Source organism: Rhipicephalus sanguineus, chromosome 2 (assembly GCF_013339695.2).
Source record: "Rhipicephalus sanguineus isolate Rsan-2018 chromosome 2, BIME_Rsan_1.4, whole genome shotgun sequence".
Taxonomy (NCBI): domain Eukaryota; kingdom Metazoa; phylum Arthropoda; class Arachnida; order Ixodida; family Ixodidae; genus Rhipicephalus; species Rhipicephalus sanguineus.
In genome coordinates, this window is record NC_051177.1 from 41,211,056 (window position 1) to 41,233,186 (window position 22,131).

Below are 22,131 nucleotides of genomic sequence, written 5' to 3' on the forward strand. Positions count from 1 at the left end.
TCTACCACAGAGCTACAGCAATGCTTGAAACCACTTTGGAAAAAGAAGTCACATTAACGGATGTAATATTGCAAGGCAGAAGTGTAGAATCACACCAGACATCACAGCCTGTGAATTGCGTAATGAGTAGGTGGTTCAAAGCTGCCAACCCACTGCAAAGGATTGAGCTATAATTATCATCACCAGCCACAGCATCCGCAATGCGTGCAACCACGCACGTGACCTCTCAAGCTTCAGTGATGATGATAAAATAGCCACACCGAACGGCTCTCGCCTTCCGACTTGTCTCAGGCGAGTGCATAAGGGACCCTGCGAGATTTTCCATTTTGCAGCACTTACGGGATACACTCAAACCTCATTATAACAGTCTCATCTGCCACAAAAATAACTTCGTTATATCCAAAAATTCGTTATAAACTTTTATTTTTAACACTGTAGCTATGACAAGGCTATTCTTCATTTACTTCGTTATAACTAGAGGTGTGCGAATATTCGAAATTTCGAATATTTTTCGAATAGGGTTTGCTATTCGATTCGATTCGCACTGGAATTTTACTATTCGAACTATTCGAACTTTCCAAAAACAAATACAGTCAACGTCCAATTGAAAGTGACCCCTTCAGATTTTTAATATGCTTCACCTCATTACACTCTTGTATTGCGGCAAAGCTGCTTTTCAAGCTCCGTTACGTGCCAAGAAACAGTCAACGTCCGATTGGAAGTGGTCCCTAGATTTTCAATATGCTTCACCTCACCACACCCTGGTATTGCGGCAAAGCTGCCTTTCAAGCTCTGCTATGGTCGCACATGTATTAACTAAAAAAAATGCTGGTTCCAACGTGGAGATGAAAGATGTGGCAGAGGTGGGGGAACAATTAATGATGCTTTGGATCTGAAATTTGGGCAGGAAGTCCGAAAAATCGGAAGCCGAAGCTTTTTAGCATCCAAAATTTCAGATGTTCTTATATATCGACGTCTATGAGGCAGATTTGGAACTCCGGACTTGAAGGGATCACACCCTTGTCTGCCACATCAGTTGGGCTTCCACAGAAGTTGAAAGAGGAGGAGAGGCTGAGGAAATGGCATCTTTGCCTATCACATGTAAAGTGTTGTCGGCAACACTTTGGTTGCACCAAATCATGTACATAAATACAATTCAACCTCTACATTGCCTCATTCTTGATAAGACGACTATGAAACACCACCCCGCCAGTGCTTCATCAACCTAGCGAGCGAAAAGAAACGCTTTCATGTTGCTATCTCATAAGGATCTCTCCAACTTTTTTTTTCTGCAATTTCGCTTCGAAGTATTAGAAAAATATTCTAGAAGTATTCGAGAAATATTCGAAAAATATTCGATTCGATTCGCACTCACACTTCAATATTCGAATTCGCTTCGCACCCAAAATTTTGCTATTCGCACAGCTCTAGTTATAACTGATAATTTGTTATATCCGTGTTCGTTACAACGAGGTTTGAGTGTAAGAGTTTTCAATATACGAGCACTTCGTCAAACTATTCTATACTAAGTTACAGCCAACAGGTGTGAAGTAGATGTTGTGAAGGCATGGAAGAATAAATCAGAGCATGTAATGCATGGAATTGTCAGTATACCTTGCCGCCATGCCTAGCGTGCAGACATGCCACTGTCCAGACTCACCAAGCGATAGTAGGTTGGGGGATCGAGCCTGGCAGTGGGCAGTTGCCTTGGGGTGACCAAATGCAGCAGGTGTAGTGGGCATCGCAGGGACAAGGCGGATAGTGCTGCCCACAGCTCTTGTTGCAGAGTGCCTGCCATGGCCGGGTCTATAAAGCCTGTGCCACAACAGAGCCATGCATTCACCAACGGTGCTGTCAAGCAACAGTGCAAATACCAGCAGTGTCGACAACCATAAGCCTGCAAAAATAAATTCACTCAGACTCGCTCCAAAAAAAAAAAGTTCTTTGCGCAAGGCTCACTCGGACTCAGACTAACCAAAATTCTACACAGTTGTGCTCGGTCACGCTTAGATTCATGAAAGACCTGCTCAACAGGGCTCACCTGGACTTGAACTTACCAAAATTTTGCTCACCAACAATCGCTCGGACTCAAAACCACCATCATTAGCTAGGCTATAACTTTGCTAACAAAACGCAGCCAAACACTCCTAGCACAGTTGTCAGTATTCCAGTTCGAGGTTAAACTTTCTAGGGTATGGTCCTGCTCCTCAAAAGGTATACCATAACCGGATTCATGCTGCCAACTGACATGTCCAGCTGCATGAGATGTTAAAAAGCACAAGCAAACCATTTCGTTTGCGATTTTCGTTGGCCCTCTCAGGAACTTTCTTGATATTTCTGGACCGTGGTATGTACTTTCCTGTTCCTTCGAGACTGCCAAAAAAAAGGCTGTTCTTTGCCTTTTTTTCTAGGATATTTGAGGTCAAAAATGCATGAATTCTTGCTCTGTTTATTATAACGCCAATTTCCATAATATAAAATATGCCACAAATCACCAACATTTGCAAGCACGGACAAGGGTATTCAGCAGCACCTACGTAATATGAACCCTGTGAATGAGGATAGCGGCTGCCTCTCCACCAGCCTTTTGTTTTTGTTACTTCAAGTTGTGCAAGACGGCAACTACTCCAAGTTCTATCACATAATTGTAGCACTGGCAATACGCACTCTTGAATGTGTGACAAAGAGTAAAGAGTTGTGGGCATGCATACTTCTCCACACAAGGAGCTCTTAACAATAAGTGCTAAGAGTTCACCTTGATGGAAGTGCAAAAAAGCACATACAGTCTTTGAAATTAGGGGTGGTAGACAGAGAGTGGAGTGAAATAAGTACTTTTCTTTGGTTTCTATGCTGAATGACTACAAATGTCATCAGTTGACCTCTGCATTACTCATTTATTTTGAATATACCCATGCTATGTAAACAGACACTGGTAGTCACTGATGCCCCAAATGGTGCTGGAGGGCAGCAATCGTTTAAGATCACATTCAAGCAAAACAGCTGTACTTCTAAAGCACAGTCAGTATCTTTGATGCAGGCAACTATCACTTAGCCATGATGCATATACTCTATGCATAATTTAAAAGAAGTACAAGGTGTCAACTCTTACCTTTGAAAGCAGCACAGCCAAGTGGGGTAGCACGTAGCTCTCCCCTGGGATTGTGTTTCAAGACAAGGCCCGCCATACTAAGGTCGTCAAGAGCTTGGTGAAGAGTTTGCAGTGGATCTTTTCCCTCCTTTCGTTGTTGTAGAGCAAGAAGGGTTGCTTCCATCACTTTCGAAAGAGCATCCTCGGTCTTGGCAACCTGTAGAGAGACCAAATGTTTATAACTTTGTTTTAAATGGCATAAAAATATATGAAATATCATCACTGGAAAGAACAAATTTGCACAACCTCTTGAGAAACAGCCATTATTCTCATCAGTGCTCAAACCTTATTCTCATTAGTGCTCAAAAGCATTTCAATCTGAGCTTAATACTATAAACTCCCTGATTTTTATTTTCTTGCTACTCCAATTACCTATTTGAGCCACAAATCTCAACATACATAGATTGTGTAACACAATTACCGTATTATGTACAGGGGAGAAGGGGGGTTCAAAAGTTCGCAGGCTGCTATCCCATGTATTCCCATGGCAGCATGGCCTGCAGGCTTTTGACCATCCCTGCACATTACTGCAGCTGCATGTGGGGCTTCTAGAAGAAAATTTTAACCATTACATAATTTATCAAACCCCTTGTTTGGGCAACTGTAAATGTCTGCATTTGCAATTCTAGTGAAGCCACATAACTGCCAATGTGTTGAATGCTGCGCACTTCTTTTCCTAATAACAAGTACCACAGAAATGGCCTACAGTAATCTACGGCTTAAACAGCAAATAAATCAATAAAAGTAATCTGTAGTACATAACAGCACCAGTATTAGCTGTCAAGTGGTAATCTGTTCTGCCACACTAAATGGGATTCAAAATTCCAATTCCTCCTTTCAGTGCCAACTAGAGTATAAAAAGCTTACATCTGATGCCTTAATTTGATGATACCACCTTTCTTTTCAAAGGCATAATAATACTACTTGGTATATAACACACAAAAACATGGTTGTCATCTTTCAACTATCGCCGTAGTACAGCAGTCAAGTGATTTACTTACTGAACTTGCTTGCTACATTTAAATGCAGCATGACGAAACTAACACTGTGTCAATTGCCAAACACTGCATCGATTGAACAAACAGTGAAAGTCTACTCAACTTACTTCCAGTCCTATCAAACTGAGCAACAACATTTTCAGGGCCTTCTGCTCATCTTGAAGAAGATTGGAATAGCAGCTGTCAACTGGAGCCTCCAGAAGCTTCCGCACCTAGGTAGACAAGCAGAGGCGACAAATTATGTTGAGGAATCTGTTCAGCAAAACTTCTATTGAGCTAGTTGTTACAACATACTAATGTAGTTGCACTGAGTGAAAGGCACGAAGGACTTAGGACAAAGAAAATAGGACTAGTAGTGCACACTACTTGAAAGTTTTAAAGTCAATACATTAGTTGTCCTCTTCACTTTGTCCTTCGTAGGGATGGGCGAATAGTGACTTTGAGGTTTGAAGCGAATCTGAAGCGAATCCGAAGCGAACAGTGATTTGGTCGAATAATTTCGAATCGAATAGTTCGAATAGTATTTACTGCATATTATTAAGAAAAATTAGCATTTTTGTCATGACCCTTGCACAATATTTTTAGGGAATGGAACTAGGTATGAGTGAATGTCACTTTTTTGGTTTGAAATGAAGTGGAAGCAACCTTGAATAGTATCAAGATTTGAATAGCAGTGGAGTTATAAGTGGTGCAATATGTTACAATTTAAAAATTACAATACTTAGCGCATATAATCCCATAAAACACGCTTTTAAACTTTAAAAAATATGTACATTTAACCTTGAAGTGTGGCTTCGCGGCAGTACAGATTTCCCCTGGATGGGTTGTTTCACGGTACAGCAACCAGACGGTGCAGTGAAACCACCTTTACAAGGGGTTATGTGTGGTCAAATGTATACATGTATTCGTTCATTTCGAATACTTCGAAATTTCGAATAACCTAAATTCTTATTGAAGGCGAATTCGAATACTGTAATATTCGTTCAAATATTCGAAAAGCCCGAATATTCACTTATCACTAGTCCTTCATGCCTTTTGCACAGCGTAACTACATTAGAATGAGGAATCTGACCGATTAGAATGCCATCCGTGTGTTACTGCAAAGTGAGACGGCACCTTTTCTTTATCTGTATTGGGTACAATGAGGATGCTCTCTCCAGAAGAGTCCATGCCTGCTCGCCCAGCACGTCCAGCCATTTGCTGATAGACGCTCCGAGTAAGGAACTCGGTGCCAGTGTATGGCGACTTGAGAATCACTCTGCAACAAACCACCAATGCTTGCACATGACTCGGCACTATTGACACATCACCACATATCCTGCAGTATAGTTGCATGGGTCAGCGAGGACATACCAAACATTACTTCAGGCAATTATTGAAAGACCACCAAGAATCCTTCAAGTTCAGGGTACCTGCTTATGTTTACATAGCCTCAAATGTGAATACCGTAATTTTTGTTGTATGAGTGTGTGCTAGCATTTCTTTAACACTGCCGTTTGAGAGTTCACAAGAGTCAACAGGCAGCTTCCCCCCACATGGACAAAATAAAGTACTAATACCCACAGAAATGTGTGTATACCCATAGAGATGAAATTTGTTTTCACCTTGCTCCAATATTATGTACGAGTGCACACAACTGATGCATCAAAATTTCGAAATCTATATTCGCATTACATTCACAAATAGAGACTACAGTCAAACTCGTATGTATACAGCTCACAGAAAAACGGGAATTAGTTCAATACTATATCATACAATTTTATATAAAACACTTTATAGAATTTACCATATTTTTGGTGCAGAAGTTTTACGATAATGCGGTACTGCTTACGATAATGCAAGGAAGGCAGCTTCACAGCAATACACGGGCATCTTTCTTTGATTGCTATAGCAATTATATGGACACTCTTGGGGGATTTTTGCCATCGCTGTCACCGTCATGTCCCGGATGTGTATATGTATGTATATATAAATATATATATATATAGGGCGTGCGGCAGGGAGACACGATCTCTCCAATGTTATTCACCGCGTGTTTACAGGAGGTTTTCAGGGCCCTAGATTGGGAAGAGTTAGGGATAAGAGTTAATGGAGAGTATCTCAGTAACCTACGATTCGCTGATGACATTGCATTGATGAGTAACGCGGGAGACGAATTACAGCTCATGATTACTGAACTGGATACGGAAAGTAGAAGAGTAGGTCTGAAAATTAATATGCATAAAACTAAAGTAATGTGGAACAATCTTGGCAGAGAACAGCGCTTTGCGATAGGTGGCGAGACACTGGAAGTTGTAAAGGAGTACGTCTACTTAGGACAGGTAGTAACCGCGGAGCCAAACCATGAGAGTGAAATAACTAGAAGAATAAGGATGGGTTGGGGCTCATTCGGCAAGCATTATCAAATCATGAATGGTAATCTACCACTATCCCTCAAGAGGAAGGTATATAACAGCTGCATCTTACCGGTACTTACCTAAGGAGCAGAAACCTGGAGACTTACAAAGAGGGTTCAACTTAAACTGAGGACGACGCAGCGAGCGATGGAAAGGAAAATGATAGGTGTAACCTTAAGAGACAGGAAGAGAGCAGAGTGGGTCAGGGAACAAACGGGGGTTAAGGACATCATAGTTGAAATCAAGAAGAAGAAATGGATATGGGCCGGGCACGTAGCACGTCGGCAGGATAACCGGTGGTCATTAAGGGTAACAGACTGGATTCCAAGAGATGGCAAACGCGTGAGGGGGAGACAGAAAATTAGGTGGGTAGATGAGATTAAGAAGTTTGCAGGTATAACGTGGCAGCAGAAAGCACAGGACCGGGTTGATTGGCGGAACATGGGAGAGGCCTTTGCCCTGCAGTGGGCGTAGACAGGCTGATGATGATGATGATGATATAAATAAAAGCAACTAACAAAAATACTTAGAGCTGCGCAAATAGCAAAATTTTGGGTGCAAAGCGAATTCGAATATTGAAGTGTGAGTGCGAATGGAATAGAATATTTTTCGAATATTTCTCTAATATTTTTTTAATACTTCGAAGCGAAATTGCAGAAAAAAAAGTTGGAGAGAATTCCTAAGCATATTCTTATGAGATCACAACATGAAAGTGTTTCTTTTCGCTAAGTTGATGAAGCGCTGGCGGGGCGGCGTTTCATAGTTGTCTTATCAAGAATAAGGCGATGTAGAGGCCGAATTGTATTTATGTACATGATTTGGTGCAACCAAAGTGTTGCCGACAACACATTACACGTGATAGGCAAAGATGCCATTTCCTCAGCCTCTGCTCCTCTTTCAACTTCTGTGGAAGCCCAACTGATGTGGCGGAGAAGGGTGTGCTCCCTTCAAGTCCGGAGTTCCAAATCTGCCTCGTAGACGTCAATATATAAGAACATCTGAAATTTTGAATGCTAAAAAGCTTCAGCGTCCGATTTTTCAGACTTCCTGCCCAAATTTCAGGTCCAAAACAGCATTAATTGAGCCCCCACCTCTGCCACATCTTTCATCTCCATGTTGGAACCAGCGTTTTCTTGAGTTAATACATTTGAGACTGTAGCCGAGCTTGAAAGGCAGCTTTGCCGCAAGACGGGAGTGTGATGAAGTGAAGCATATTAAAAATCTAGGGACCACTTCCAATCTGACGTTGACTGTGTCTTGATTAAGTTCGACCGTAACGGAGCTTGAAAGGCAGATTCGCCACAATACGAGAGTGTAATGAGGTGAAACATATTAAAAATCTGAAGGGGTCACTTTCAATCGGACGACTGTATTTGTCTTTGGGAAGTTCGAATTGTTCGAATAGTAAAATTCCAGTGCGAACCGAATCGAATAGCAAACACTATTAAAAAAATATTCGAAATTTTGAATATTCGCACACCCCCTAAAAATAATCCAGAACCGCTCGACCGAGGTTTTGAACCTGCAACTCCTCGCTCCGCCTTAGACAAGTACGCCTTAGACAACTGCCTTAGACAAGTACGCCATGCCTCATTCATTCTCCAAGATACTAACGGCAAAATACAAACACACGCGGCGTTGGGTGAAACACACAGGACGCCACACGTGGCAAAATTAAAATTACGCGAGACGCGGGCCATGCTGCATCGTTGCCCGCGCTGTGTTTGCATTGTATCGTTGGCAACCCACGCTAGTTTTCCATTTTGGGGTTGTAGCGCAACGGCCAGGGAAATAGAAGAGCCTCCCGTGGCTCGTGGGGGCACGAGCTAGTGGGAACACTTTGGCTCTTGTAGACGGCTGAACGAGAATCACGGTCTATATGTTACACCGCGACCAGAATCCTGAGGCTAAAATTTCAGCGCAAACGCACAAGACACCGATGAAGAAAAGAAACGTATGACACAAACGCTGACTAACAACTGCTTCATTCTTTCATACGCCAATGCATATATAAGCCCAAGGCAAACTTACCGCAGACGTGCACAACAGCTCTAAACCAAAACGTGTAACAAGGATGATAGTGTATTAGATACGCGAAGACATGAAATTATATTCAGATGGGTGCAGGGACAAAAAAGTAGAGAAGTAAGAAGGACAAAGAAGTGCGTTTGCACTGTAATTTTAGCCTCAGGAATATGTACCAACTAGAGCCCAATGAAGTTTTACCTTAGTGACCAGAATCGATGGCCGCAGGAGAACGCGAGTCGTGGCTTCACGTGCCACGGCCAAGCGCCGTCTTTATTTTCTTCTCTTGAGGTTGCGCATTCTAAGGTTTTGTTTTCCACCCAAAAGAAGGTGCTGCAGGGTCTTGGGACAACACGAGCGCAAGAGTCTTAGAGTGGCTTGCGTTCTGCGCATGCATCTTGGCGGCTCGCAAATTTCTTGGGTCCCCAATCCTAAAATTGTTTCGCCGGAGTTGGAATGTGCGCCTTCGACTTGTACTTTGACATACAGGGCGTGGTCGACTGTGCTTGCGCGATTATCTCTTGACGGGAGTTTAGTACGTCTTGTGCTTTCACCGCAAAGTTTGCGTTGAAGCGATACACCACATGAAGGTCACTTTGCTCGCTGCAGCGGCCGTGTTTGCGAAAGGAGTGATCTGCTAGCTAGAAGAGCCAAAGTAGGGGTTAGTTGAAGTAACAACTGTGACAGTTCGCGCTCGTCCCATGTATACCTGAGCATTCTTTTCGTGCCTTCTTCTTTGTGTTTGAGCAGCGCGCTGCAAGTGTCGAGCTGTGACAGTTGTTAGTTCGCACTCGCCTTGTGTGTTTTCCTTTCCTGCATCCTTTGTGCTTGAGCAGCACACAGCAAGTTTCTAGCTGCACGCCGTTCTTCCTGTGACATTCCAATTTCTTGCTATCGCATTCATTGCTTCGCCCTTGATGCGAAACTGTGACTTTTTCTTGTTCTTATTTTACCTCAGTTTCCCATTTCACAAGTCAAAATTTACCAGCACTATAGTAAAGCCAAAGAAAGTAAAAAGAGACAGCACCTCTTGGCTGGCAGGTTGACACCAGCTGCCAGAGTCGAGGTGCACGTAAGACAGCAGAGCACGCCAGAAGTGTACGCATCCTCCACAATGCGGCGCTCCTCCACCGTCAGTCCGCTGTGGTGGTAGGCCACACCCATGGGCAGAGTCTGCCGCAAAACCCGACAGACCTGGCCCAGTTCTGTACGCAGCGTCTGCAGCAGAGCTTCCTTCTGCTCACGCTTATGGTTCAGTAATGACCTGAAATATAGCCATATAACTGCACTGTTGTGTCAGCTTTGTTGAAATCATTGTGTTTGTAATTAAGACCAAGAATGATCTGGCTACACCCACAAGACTGAACAGCATGTGCTCTGCTTTAACTACAGTAAACCCTCGTTACAACGAAGTCGCTTTATTCGAATTATCGCTTTTATCGAAGTGTCACGTAGTCCCGACCCAAATGCGTGTATTTTAGACCGGATTACTCGAAGCATGTCGATAGCTTGCTCTGCTTAATGCGAAGTAACAAGTTGCCGATGCGTATTCACGGCGGCGCTAAGAGCGGGCGAGCGACCGCCCAGGCCGCCGAAGTGCCTGCGCGCTTTTTTCGTCCACGACCCGCGCCAAGCGGCCTTATCTGCGCTGAGCGAGCAATGTTCGCGCTAGCGTTGCCGGGCTAAAGCGCGCCAGTGCAGACGGCCGCGGCGCCGGTCTCCGCGGCGCGGATCTTACCCTCCTCCTCCGCGCCCTACTCCGGTACGGAGGCGACCGCCGGAGGCACTCGCTCTTTGTAAACATGCTGGCTGCTCCCTGCTATGCCACTGGCTACGCCGGTGGTGTCACGTGACCAGTACAGAGCCAATGCCTTGGCGTGCTCCCTGGGTTTTTTCCATCCGTGTTTGGAACGCACTCGTGCACGTGTGTTGTGCGAGGTCTGTGTGAACCCGTGGCGTTGTGTGTATGCATCGTGTGTGCTTTTAGTGACCGTCAAGTGAAAATGACACCGCCGGTGCCCGCACGGAAGTGTCTGACATTGGAGCAGAAAGTTCAGCTGATACGTGAGGTGGAAAAAGGAGGCCGGCAGAAGTCTGAAATCGCAAGACAATTCGGAATACCGCCGTCAACATTATCAACTGTTCTGAAGAATAAGGATGCCATACTGGACGGCTTCGAGAAGAGTTTCTCAGCCAAACGAAAGCGCAATCGTGATTCTATGTATCCTGAAGTGGAAAAAGCGCTTCTCGAATGGCTGAAAAACGCTAGAAGTGCAAACCTTCCTGTAAATGGGCCTGCATTGACCGCAAAAGCCGAAGCCCTAGCCGCCCAAATGGGCAAGCAAGATTTTAAGTGCAGCAACGGCTGGCTTGAACATTTCAAGAGACGGCACGGCGTGTCTTCAAAATCGATCGTTGGTGAGAGTGCAGCCGTGGACCGCGACGTCGTGGACGGATGGCGCAAGCATCGGCTAAGCGCCCTACTTCAGCAGTATGAAGACAGAGACATTTACAACTTGGACGAGGCGGCATTCTTTTACAAAATATTGCCAAAGCGCACGTACACTACACCGGGCGGAACCTCATCAGGATGCAAACAAAGCAAAGAACGCGTTACAGTGCTGTTCGGTGCTAACGCGACGGGGGAGGACAAGCTTCCTTTGCTGATACTAGGGAAGGCGGCAAAGCCCCGGTGCTTCCGCAACGCAACGATACCCAAAGATTGCATATACAGAAGCAACAGACGAGCTTGGATGACCGCAGCCGTTTTCGAAGAGTATGTGCGCCTGCTCGATCGAAAGTTTAGGGCAAAGCAAAGGCGTGTGCTTTTTGTTATCGACAATTGCCCTAGCCATGGCAAGATTGAAAATCTGCAAGCGATCACTTTGGAATTTCTACCAGCGAATACGACCGCGATATTGCAACCCATGGACCAAGGCATTATTGAGACAACACGAAAGTTATACCGGAAGAGTCTTTTACAACGGATGCTCGTTGCGTACGATGCCAACAAGGGATACAGCATCGACTTACTTGGAGCAGTGCATTTACTATGCCATTCATGGAAAGAACTGGCACCTGCAAAGATTGCAAACTGCTTTGCACATGCCGGATTTTCCCGGTTGCATGCAGAAGACACCAATGACGACTGCGAGGACTGCGACGATCTCTACGAAGCTGTGAACAGCATCGTTGGCGGAGATCTGGAAGGCAACTTTGAATCATTTGCGATGGCTGACGCAGATGTACCCGTCGTTGCCCCAGCTACGGATGCCGAAATAGTCGACTTGCTTGGAGGCCCTGATGAGGAAGAAGAGCCGCTAGACGAACAGCCTCGCGAAATACCAACAGTGGCACAAACGCAGGAGATCCTCCGTCTGTTGCGAAATAGAGTGGAGTGCACGGGCGGCGACCACGACCTCATAATTTGCCTGAACAAACTGGAGCGGGCACTCCTCGCGCCCGGCCGAAGCACCCGACAAAGCCAGCTGACTGACTTTTTTGTGCGTGAATAAAGGTTTGTCTCAATGAATACCACTTCTGCGAAGTTGTCATGGCTAATTTAGCTGTACTTGCTGAGCTTTTATGGGGCAGTCGCGTATATCGAATTACCGCTTATATCGAATTTTTTTGCCGTCCCGTTGACTTCGTTATAACGAGGGTTTACTGTATTTACTGGTTTGTTCTACAAGAATGTGTCGCAACAGGCACTTTGCATTAGCTAATAATACTAATTGTTGGGGTTTTACGTCCCAAAACTACAATACAATAATGAAAGACACCGTAGTGGGGGCTTCGGGAATTTCGACCCCATGTGGTTCTTTAAAAAAAGGCCAACTCTGGCGATTTTTCGAGGTCAATGGATCTCAATAAAATTCGCTGAGTATGTCCCTTTTCATGTTCCTGTTATTTATGCCAAATTACAAGCTGGAGAGATACGCAGATTCATTACAAATTAATTTTAATGATTGCCCCTAGTCTCCCCACCTCGCTTCCCATAATTATTGGCAACATTTTGTGTGTGATGTCATTTTGGGCAAAGCGGATGTGACGAAACCGAGGGGCCACTAGAGCGTCTGCTATCTGCAAGGCAACAATCGTGTGTGTTTGGCCAGCACCTCATTGGCTGGGCGTGTGAATTCCAGTTCCTTGTCGTAGTGCGTGCGATGGGTGGCAAGTCGTGTTGCTTTGTGGGCTGCACACGATTCCCCGTTGGCAGTCATGAAACACTCACACCTAACGATTACCTTGCGTCTTTATATTAGAGTGTTATAGCTAGCTAGCCGGTTTATCACACAGAAAGTGCGGTAATACCGTATCGGCTAAAGAATGCAGATGCGTGAACATTACCGTATGGAAACACTTTCCATAACATATACAGGGTGCACCATGACTCGGCCTATCGGTATACGGTGAGCTGCGCGTCGTGCGAAACAATGTAGCCTAATCTAGTAACGTTGGTGCGAAAGGTGGCTCGTACTTGGCTTATATTAAATTCCTTCCGCCCTACCAATGCAATGTTGAATGCCGCTATTGCTAAACATATGCACTCTTCCCATAGCAATATTAAGAAGCTTTAGTTAGTCTGCAAACTTCTCAGCGATAGCATTTTACCGGATCGCGGCCCCACAAACTTGAGCCGCCTGGACAGGGGGCGCCATCTGGTGGTGGAATGCACAACCAGGCGAACAAAGAACTAAACATGTGTGTTCCACTTCATCGAAGAGGAATGGAATGGCGATTTTAGTTGGCCTCCAAAAGCGTTGGAATCACAGCTGTCATTTTGCAACAGCTCCGAGGAGCTTGTGCACGTAGCACGGTCAGTCACACACAAGATATATTTCTGACGGAGTCACCTTTCCCTGAACGTCTGCTCTTCGCCGCTTTCGCGGCTTTCATACCATGCGCTGGCGGGACATGCATGCCTTGCATGATTTCCGGTTTTTGCCGACTTTTACATCACGTGAAGACAGTATGCTCGATTGGGTTTCGGTTTCAGTGTTGCGCTTTCTAGCTTATTTAAAGCTATTCTCCAATTTGCTGAGTATTTCTGCTATCGGGCCGGTGACAGGAGCATCTCAGGAACATAAAAGCACCATTACTTTGACATGGCCAAAAAATCACCGGAGTTGGCCTTTAACGTGCACCAAATCTATGTACACGGGACTCAAGCATTTTCACCTCCATCGAAAGCGACCACCACGGCCAGGATTCGATCCCGTGACCTTCAGGTCAGCAGTCAAGCACCATAACAACTAGACCACCGCGGCAGATTTTCACTTTAACTGTTGTTAATATAGGAGGTGAAATTCTCACTGTAAGCACAATTCCTGGCACTGCAAGCACTGCACTGCTATAAGCATTTCGCATTTAGGACAATGCCCAGCACATTTTCAGCTCACATCACAGGGTCAGACACTAGCAGTCACATCAATAAAGCTTTTCAATGATTGCCCATGGAAGCCAACAAATTATCTATATCTCTAACGAGATAAAGAGTCAAATGCAGGTGATCATAATCACTTACTGAGGAAGGAAACGAGCCAGAAGCAAAGCCACGCTCTCACAGTTCTGCTTTGTTGGGCAGAAGACGAGACAAGAGTGCTGTGGAACCGTCTCTGCTACCAAAAGAGACAGCTGCTCAGGGTCCTGCATCTGGCCTTGCTGGAGTACAGGGGTGATGATAGCAGAAGGCTGATCAGTTAAGCTGAGAACTTCACAAGCAACATTCACATGGAAAAACATCTTTATGAGAAAGTGCAGCAAATGTTCCAGGAACTTTTATATTACTGTGAAATCCCGAGCAAGCGCCCCCCTCCCTTTTCCGGCAGATTTCAAATATGCACCAATAACCGAGCAAGCTCCTCGTGCTAATTTCACTGTTTCATCCACTGTCGTTATTCGCCCTCGCCGGGCGAATAACGACAGTGGATGCATGCATATTCAATAAAGCATTTAACTGAAAGCACGCATGGCTCCTCCGCCGCCATCTTGAATTTTGATCGGTGACCGAGCAAGGGTCCCACCTCCAAATTTTGTGTTGGAATATCTTTCACCACAGGGGGAGTGCTTGCTCCGGATTTTACAATACTTTATATGAACTGTCATGTCTCAAAAGTTATGTCACTTTTCCAGTGAGAGCAGTGTCTTAGTTTGAATTGCTAGCTGCACCAGCCACATTCCAATAAAAGTAGTAAGCAAAAACACTTGTGCATTGAGACTTCAATAGAAGTTTACGAACCCCATTTATAGTTACAGCTCCCCATTACAGCCATCCATTACAGTGTTTCTAGAAGTGACTGTATTGCTTTGAGAAAGTAAACACCACCAATCAGGAGATCAATCACACTATTCATATTGTGCATACCGGTAAAAATGTCAGAGCAACTTACTGTTTGCCTTTAGTGTCCTGCTATGCGATCCAGTTATTAATGACTTTTCAGAACAGCAAAGTTTTGAAATGTGATTTAAAGGTGAACATTGGACAGAATGTGATGCTTTGTTCCTCCCCTTATAAAGCTTTGAATGTCACAAATGCCATGGGATTGCCGCTACACAGACTGCAGTCAACTTAAGTGGCACATTTAGTGGGCTGCACACTTTTTTGCGAGGAATATGCAAGACACTTAAGGCATGCCAGAAATCAAAGTCCAATGAAATCTGAACTTTGAATGCACTATGAAAAGCAGAATGACAGAAACTACCTTGGGAAGTTTGCGGACAAGACGAAATGGTTCCTCTTCATATTTTCCCTGCTGCTCAAAAATGTAATCTTCCACTTTGATGTACTCCCTCAGCTCAACCTGTCCGAAAAGATAACAGAGGCATACTGTGAACAGTTGCCAGACACCAGCGTATAACACAAAAATGCAACATCTTTTCAACAAGTTGATCAAATGCCATGTAATTGAAAGTGCATCAAGGTGCAGGTTTTGTACTAACATCTAAGCCGTTATATAAGTCTGAATACTGACTCAAATGTAAACTTTCAGCTGGAGCATACCTGCATCATAAGGTAATCACTGCATTCACAAACCTACCAACCTGGGGACCTCGAAATTTGGGAGATCCGTAAAGTGGGGAGGGGGGCCGGAGCTTCGAATGCAATAAGCGGGACGTACCGGACGAAAGGATCCAACAAAAACTTCTGCACCGAGAAAGGAAGCAAGGTCATCCATATTTCCAATAGTGGCACTCATGCCCACAATTTGAGTTTGTGCTGAAAAAGAAGAAAGGCACAGACATGGCAACACATGAAGGAAATATGGTCAACACACTCTAGAGACAACAGGCCTTCTGTATAAGCTTCCAGCATTCTCAACGAATTGAAGTTAATAAAGTATATGGACCAATAACGAACAAACTACCGCTTATTGCCTCCACTTACGAGTATATAACAAATTAGTACAACACCATTTTATGCACAGTTCCACATACAGGCCTTCAAGCCCATAATTGCATTCAACAACTTTCAAAAATAGGTACCGACAGATTCCAACAGTCCATCACAAATTCAAGCACATCACATCAGATAGCTTTATCCCAGCAGTTTCGTTCAACTTGATGTACAGCAAGAACAGGAGTATGAAAAGGTCTACTAGGAGTAAATTCGGCAGTGACATTGTCGACTTGTTTTTGTTTTTTTATATACATATATATCCTTGAGTGACGTTGATGGCCAATGTTATGGCCTCTATGGCACTGAGTGTCAACGCTCAATTCGGAGAACAGCACTCACGGGAGATGTGCTTGACTTTGACAAGTGTGCTTTCAAGTATGGCTCCTCTGCTGCTCCCAGCACCCAGCATATGCAGCTGCACAACCAAAAGGAGAGAAATGCTTAATACATGAGCGTACTGTGGTATGCTCTGCAAACCCTTGTAAAAAGATATAGAGCAATAGCACCAGACTTTCCTACCTTAGAATATAAAAAATATAGTACTGCAGTTAAAGCCAAGAAATATTAAAGTTTGATTACATTGCTATAAGTTACTCAACACATCAACTGTTTATGCTCCCTGTTCAGTAGAATCCCTGTGGACTGGATGCAATTTTTTTAATCATACAGTTATTATCAGTCAGAAGTGCAATTAAACCTGAATATTCTCCCAGTTAAATGGAGCATGAATTAATGCTAGTCAAAGCGTAAGCTAAGATGAAACAATCAAAGGGGGACTTCAACCACTGATGTAACAAGGTATGGGATAAGACTTGCTACTCAACTTAAGCTGCCACATTAGTGTAAGGAAGTTTTATGTCATGTTGCATATTGAAGAGTGTACACAGCAAAGTTATATTGCTCCTGTCCATATGCATACGCAGGGTTCCTCATTAGCCAGGGCAAACTTTCATTGTAGCACCCCAGTTCAGTTTCATTGCAGCCCTCCCCGCTCCCCCTTCTTGTTGGTGAAGACCAAAAGACAAAATGCTTCACAATGGATTAAAAAAGAACAAAAACAAACATGAAGCGATTAAGTGCTTCTAACAATGGCAGGCCTTTGGTCCCTGGCTTTCTGGGAGTAAAGATGGGAAGTAAACAGTTCTTGGAATTACAGCATCCAGGGCCATCAGCCGCCATTATCCTCAAAAATCTAAACGGCCCTAGCGCCGCTTTCTGAACAATGACTCATGATGGGACAGGTCCGACTAAGTAACGGTATAGGGCAATCCCCCCCCCCCCTTTCTCTGTATGCATTCCTATGCTCTTATCAAACCGATGCCTCACTATGAGAATACAAAGTGTACTTGTGTGTCATCGACACCCTGGTATAGGTACTATAATGCTGCTCCAGCAAAAATGAATCACCTCATCAACAACAAGCAGGCCTAGTTCGCTTAGCCTGTTCTGTTCGATCAGCGAGTCCACCAGGAAGTGCGCTTTCTCAATGGTGGCAAAGTAGACGGCGCAGCGCTGCCTTCTTTTGGGAGGCGGCAGCGCACCCCTACTGCCTGCGTACTCTTCCACCAGAAAGTTGAGGTCCACTCCAAAGCTCGACATGGACCGCACCTGCGTTGGAAAGAGGTAGACGCACTTTGTTTGCACATATAGCACATGGTTGGGCAACACTGCGCTGCTTATGGCATATGTGTGTAAAAAGTACAGCACTACAACATCAGCTACAGCAGGACTCTAGACTCATGCCTGCAAAAGCAGTATTAAAAATTGTAGTTGACAGACTGAATTAGCAAGAGTCAACTAAAATTAATGAAAAATATAAATCAATCACTTATACTTTGTCTTCACGAATGCATAGCACTACAGTCTATGAAGTGCACAGTGGCGCAGCTATCCCATCCACTGGGGGGTTAGAAACCAAAAGAAATGTGCACATTGATGGAGGCACGAAAAATAAATAAAGCTTTCATTGTTGCAGTCAAAATTTAGGAGTGTATTTATTCTGCCAATGTATGACTCACAGTGAACCTTATGCATTTGCCAAAGACGACTCAAAGGCAAAAGCCTTCTTCTCCTCCTCATCCCACTTACCTCTTCTGAGCTGTGCCCCTGAATTTAAGCAACGTTGCCACCTACATTGTTTCATTGGCAAAACACTATCTGATTAGATTTTGCCACAGATGCAAAAGAGAATGATTAAGATACACACCTTTTCCTGAACAATGGACACATATGGTAGAACGAAGAGGACATTTTTGCGTGAGCACAGTATCTCCTTAAAGGCCAAGATTTCGGCGACCAGAGTCTTGCCTCCACTTGTTGGTAGCGAGTAGATGAGATTCTTCCTCTGACTGAGAGCAGGGAGGCTCAAGCATTCCTTTTGCCAGTCTGAAGAAGCAACAAAACGAAAACTGATGCCGAATGTTCAAGGTGACCTTATCCACTGAATAACAGACACCAAATGCAACAGTGGTGAAGTACTTGAATTGCACAGGGATACGTGCATTTAGCTGATGACCTCTTGTTAATTATTTTATTCTGTTACATATGCCTTGTGGGAAATATCCTGAATAAAAAATTTGCATAGCATTACTTTCTATTTTACTCTGATAAAGCCTAAGATCTCCACTGTTTTAACATTTTATGATGGTAAAACTGAATTGCAAGTTACCCAATAAAGATCCTGGATATTTATAGTAAATCATGAAAATAATGCAACGAATTCCTTGGCTATTTGCACACAAGTGCACCCACAGATATTCCTAGAAATTAAGGCAAATAACTACAATGAACAGCAGAAGGAAGAGAGAAAGGGACATAAGTTAGATAACTACATACTGTCTACCATGACAGTAAACACAGTACTCCATAAGGTGACTCAAATAACAAAAGTATCAGATATGACGAAGCAAAAGTTGATATTACTCAAAGAAACCACAGCCATAACTATGCCGTGAGCCTTTCCTTATCTTTTAAAAAATATTCTTATTTTTCACCAAATGTAAAAGCAGTGCTACAGGCATGCCAAGCATCACCTTTACTCATAAATTTGTCACACGAGGAATAAAGAAAAAATGAGGTGGCTTACGCAGAGTATGTTATTATTATATGCACTATAAAAATAAGGGGAGGGGCTGTCCCATGTTCCAGGCCCAGCCGTGTCTTCTTTGGGAGGGCATTGGAGAGAATGAATTAAAAAAAAGAAACATAATAATAACAACAACAATAACAACAATAACAACAACAACAACAACAACAACAACAATAATAATAATAATAATAATAATAATAATAATAATAATAATAATAAACATGGGAAGGTAGGGTGGTGCGCTAGGCTTGAAAGACAGAAAAAAACCTGTCGTCCTTTTTATTAATCTAGTCCTACTGGTACATACAATATGCAAGCTACTGGACAAAAAAGAAAAAAAAAAAGGCAGCAAAAAAAAGAGAAAAGACTGTTATTATTATTATTATTTGCAGTACTAGTAGTATGTTATTTTAGACATATCACAACCTAAAAGAAAATTATTACTAAAAACAAAAATGAGTGTTTTTGATCAACATCGAGTTTCAGCACTTTGGCAAATAGCCCGATTCTTAACCTTGCACTGAAATGCTTGAGGAGGCCGACAACACCAGAAAATAAAATGCATATTTTAATTTAATGACCTATAAATTGTAGCCAATGAGTTCGAGGCACCACTGCCACCCCCCTGCCGAAAATTTTCAATTTGCAAATTTATATATACATGCACACATGAAAATGTAAGCACGAACATACATAAAGTATTGTCGAACCCCTCCCCTCCGCTCAAAAAAAATTTTTTTGGCTACACCACTACAAGGCACATCTACTTCGAAAAATAATTTCAACTAGCTAATGTTTTGAGATAAGCGCCATCCCAGCTGCAGCCAAATGCACTTTTCCACCACTTGTCTTTTGTTTTTGTTTTTACATTTTTATTCATTGCAGGTCAAAAAAACAAATGAAACATCTATGCAAGATTTTGTTCAACACTTTGAGGAGTCACAATCAGACTGCTGTCATATTCTCAGAATTCGTTCCAAGCGAACATATGCATTGCAAACTTGCAGGTTACAATTTGCTAACTGTGGCACCGCTTAAAGCTCGTGTAATAAGCTATACAGTTGATTTCTTAATTAGTCAATCATGATTTTTTAAACAGAATATATACGCGTATGTTTGCACGGGCACGTGTGTTCAATCATACAGTCATCATAGTCGACTTCCTAATAGATTTAACTTGTAAAGGTATTCGATGAAATGTGCCTCTGAGTTTTAAAACGATGGTCAACGAAGTTGTAGCAGTTACCTGTGTCGTTGATTCTTCCACTGCAACATAAAGTTGTCCGAAACAAAGTAAAGGGCAGAACTAGTTAGTGAGCGGCTTACCGTACAGCTGTGTGATGCCGTGGTGCAACTCGATCAAGCTGCGCACAATAATTGGCAGGCCGAAAAACGTGTCTTCACAGAGTGTATCTGGAAGCGTTTGGTTCTGCGTGAGGGGCAGGCACAGCAACTTCCTCGTGTTTTCTCGAAGCTTTTCCTTCACTCTTTCGATGAGAGAAATCGATCCAGTCTGGTTGAATGGACTTAACCCGCCGAGAAAGGATGTGTTCACGAGCTGCTGCTGAGAGTCGCATTCTGCAATGTAAACAAACGCACGAGTTGCAACAACGCGTCCATATTATCGCTGCATCAAACTCGCCTGTGAAGCTCGCGTTTCTCTGTTGATCATTATCTTTAACACTCCGCTGCAGTTGGTCTAATCCACCGAGACGCCGTTCTGAGTCGCACTCTGAAACGTCAACAAAGCGCAAGTTACGAGACAGTTGTCTCAGCAATAAGTACCACACATATCAGCAATTATGGAACAAGCTTACCTGTGAAGCTCATGATTTCCTTTGTTTAATCACATCACCTCGCTTATCACACTGCGCGAAAAGGCGAAAGGCGAAAGCAATTTGAAACTTTGGCGGCTAGAGTGAAACTTTGGCGGCAAGAGCACAGTATGTTGATTGCGGAACTAGCATGTACTCCGGCTTGTCAACGTTGGCAGACGCAAGAGGGCAGCACGGTTTTGAGCTAGACGTGTCGGCAGTTGTCTGCAGGCTTACGCTACCTCATGCAGTATAATTTCAATATAATGTGAGCCTTCAAACCGCTGTTTAACGGTTAGTTTGCTTATTCATACCGTGCGCTAACGTTTTTTTCACGAGTGGCTTTCGGAACTGATGTTGTGCATCTGCGGCTCCGCGCAACACGGAGACGGCCAACTAAACTACAAGCAGCCTTAGGAATCTTGCCTTCAATTACCACATTCCTATTACTTGAGTGAGATTGTTTTTTGCAGTTCAAGTCAGTAACACCTTCCTTTCTTAACTGCTAACACAATAAAAGCCTCGCGTGCCTCCTCCGCACAGTGTCCTTTGATCGCCAGTCCGCTCACGGTGCCTTCTAGGTTAAATTCTACAAATGGCAATTCTACGGTCCAGAGAACTCAGTCTACTGTCTTGATACGCAGCTGTGATAGCCACGAACACTACAAACACATTTATCTACAGTTTAATATTTGCCTCGCTACTTTCATATAGTCAAGTGGTAATGATCAAGGACGAAACCACAGTAGACGAAACCCACGAGACCTTGAACTTGAACCTATCCGCACTATTCGTATATTCTAGGGACCGTACAGGATGATGATGATACTGTGCGAAGGTCAACTCGAGTTTTCCAGCGAACACACAAAAACAGTAGATTATGTGATGCGACTCGCGCTGCATATGCTGTGCACTATCTCACGTGTGATGGTGTGATGGTGCTCTAGTTTTGACCGTAGAGACGTGAATGTATGTAGTACGACAGTGTAGCATACAAGTTCATTTGTCAAGTGTTAGCAGGTGTTAGCTAAGCGCTTTTTCCATCGTACCGAATGTGGCGTTCAGGTTTCAGAGGTAAGTTTTGCACGAGGCGCTCGTAGTTTGCTCCGGTAGAAGAGTGCTTGCTTGACATCTGATCCTTTATTATAGGTTTTGTGCGGTGGGGACTGCGCAAGCAACGTAAACCCAAGTCGGAAGACTCTCCTGACAAGCAAGACACTCACAGGTGCGACCCGTGTTTGGTTTCTTCGCGTTCGTGGTGCG

At 43.7% G+C, this 22,131-nt stretch overlaps 1 protein-coding gene across 1 annotated transcript in view; it reads right to left on the reverse strand.

The window, feature by feature from the left end:
- The window catches only part of LOC119382799 (helicase POLQ-like), a 39,407-nt gene extending 18,436 nt beyond the window's left edge, over positions 1 to 20,971 (reverse strand). The window contains exons 1-13 of the mRNA XM_037650656.2: positions 20,872 to 20,971; positions 20,381 to 20,632; positions 18,173 to 18,351; positions 17,374 to 17,574; positions 16,306 to 16,381; positions 15,689 to 15,786; positions 15,272 to 15,370; positions 14,095 to 14,231; positions 9,595 to 9,831; positions 5,263 to 5,404; positions 4,254 to 4,358; positions 3,110 to 3,305; positions 1,661 to 1,815 (exon numbers count right to left, since the gene is read on the reverse strand). Coding sequence (XP_037506584.1) covers positions 1,661 to 1,815; positions 3,110 to 3,305; positions 4,254 to 4,358; positions 5,263 to 5,404; positions 9,595 to 9,831; positions 14,095 to 14,231; positions 15,272 to 15,370; positions 15,689 to 15,786; positions 16,306 to 16,381; positions 17,374 to 17,574; positions 18,173 to 18,351; positions 20,381 to 20,632; positions 20,872 to 20,884 — 1,890 coding nt within the window. The 5' untranslated portion in view covers positions 20,885 to 20,971. The remainder of the gene's footprint in view (positions 1 to 1,660; positions 1,816 to 3,109; positions 3,306 to 4,253; positions 4,359 to 5,262; positions 5,405 to 9,594; positions 9,832 to 14,094; positions 14,232 to 15,271; positions 15,371 to 15,688; positions 15,787 to 16,305; positions 16,382 to 17,373; positions 17,575 to 18,172; positions 18,352 to 20,380; positions 20,633 to 20,871) is intronic.
- Between the last annotated feature and the right edge of the window lie 1,160 nt (positions 20,972 to 22,131).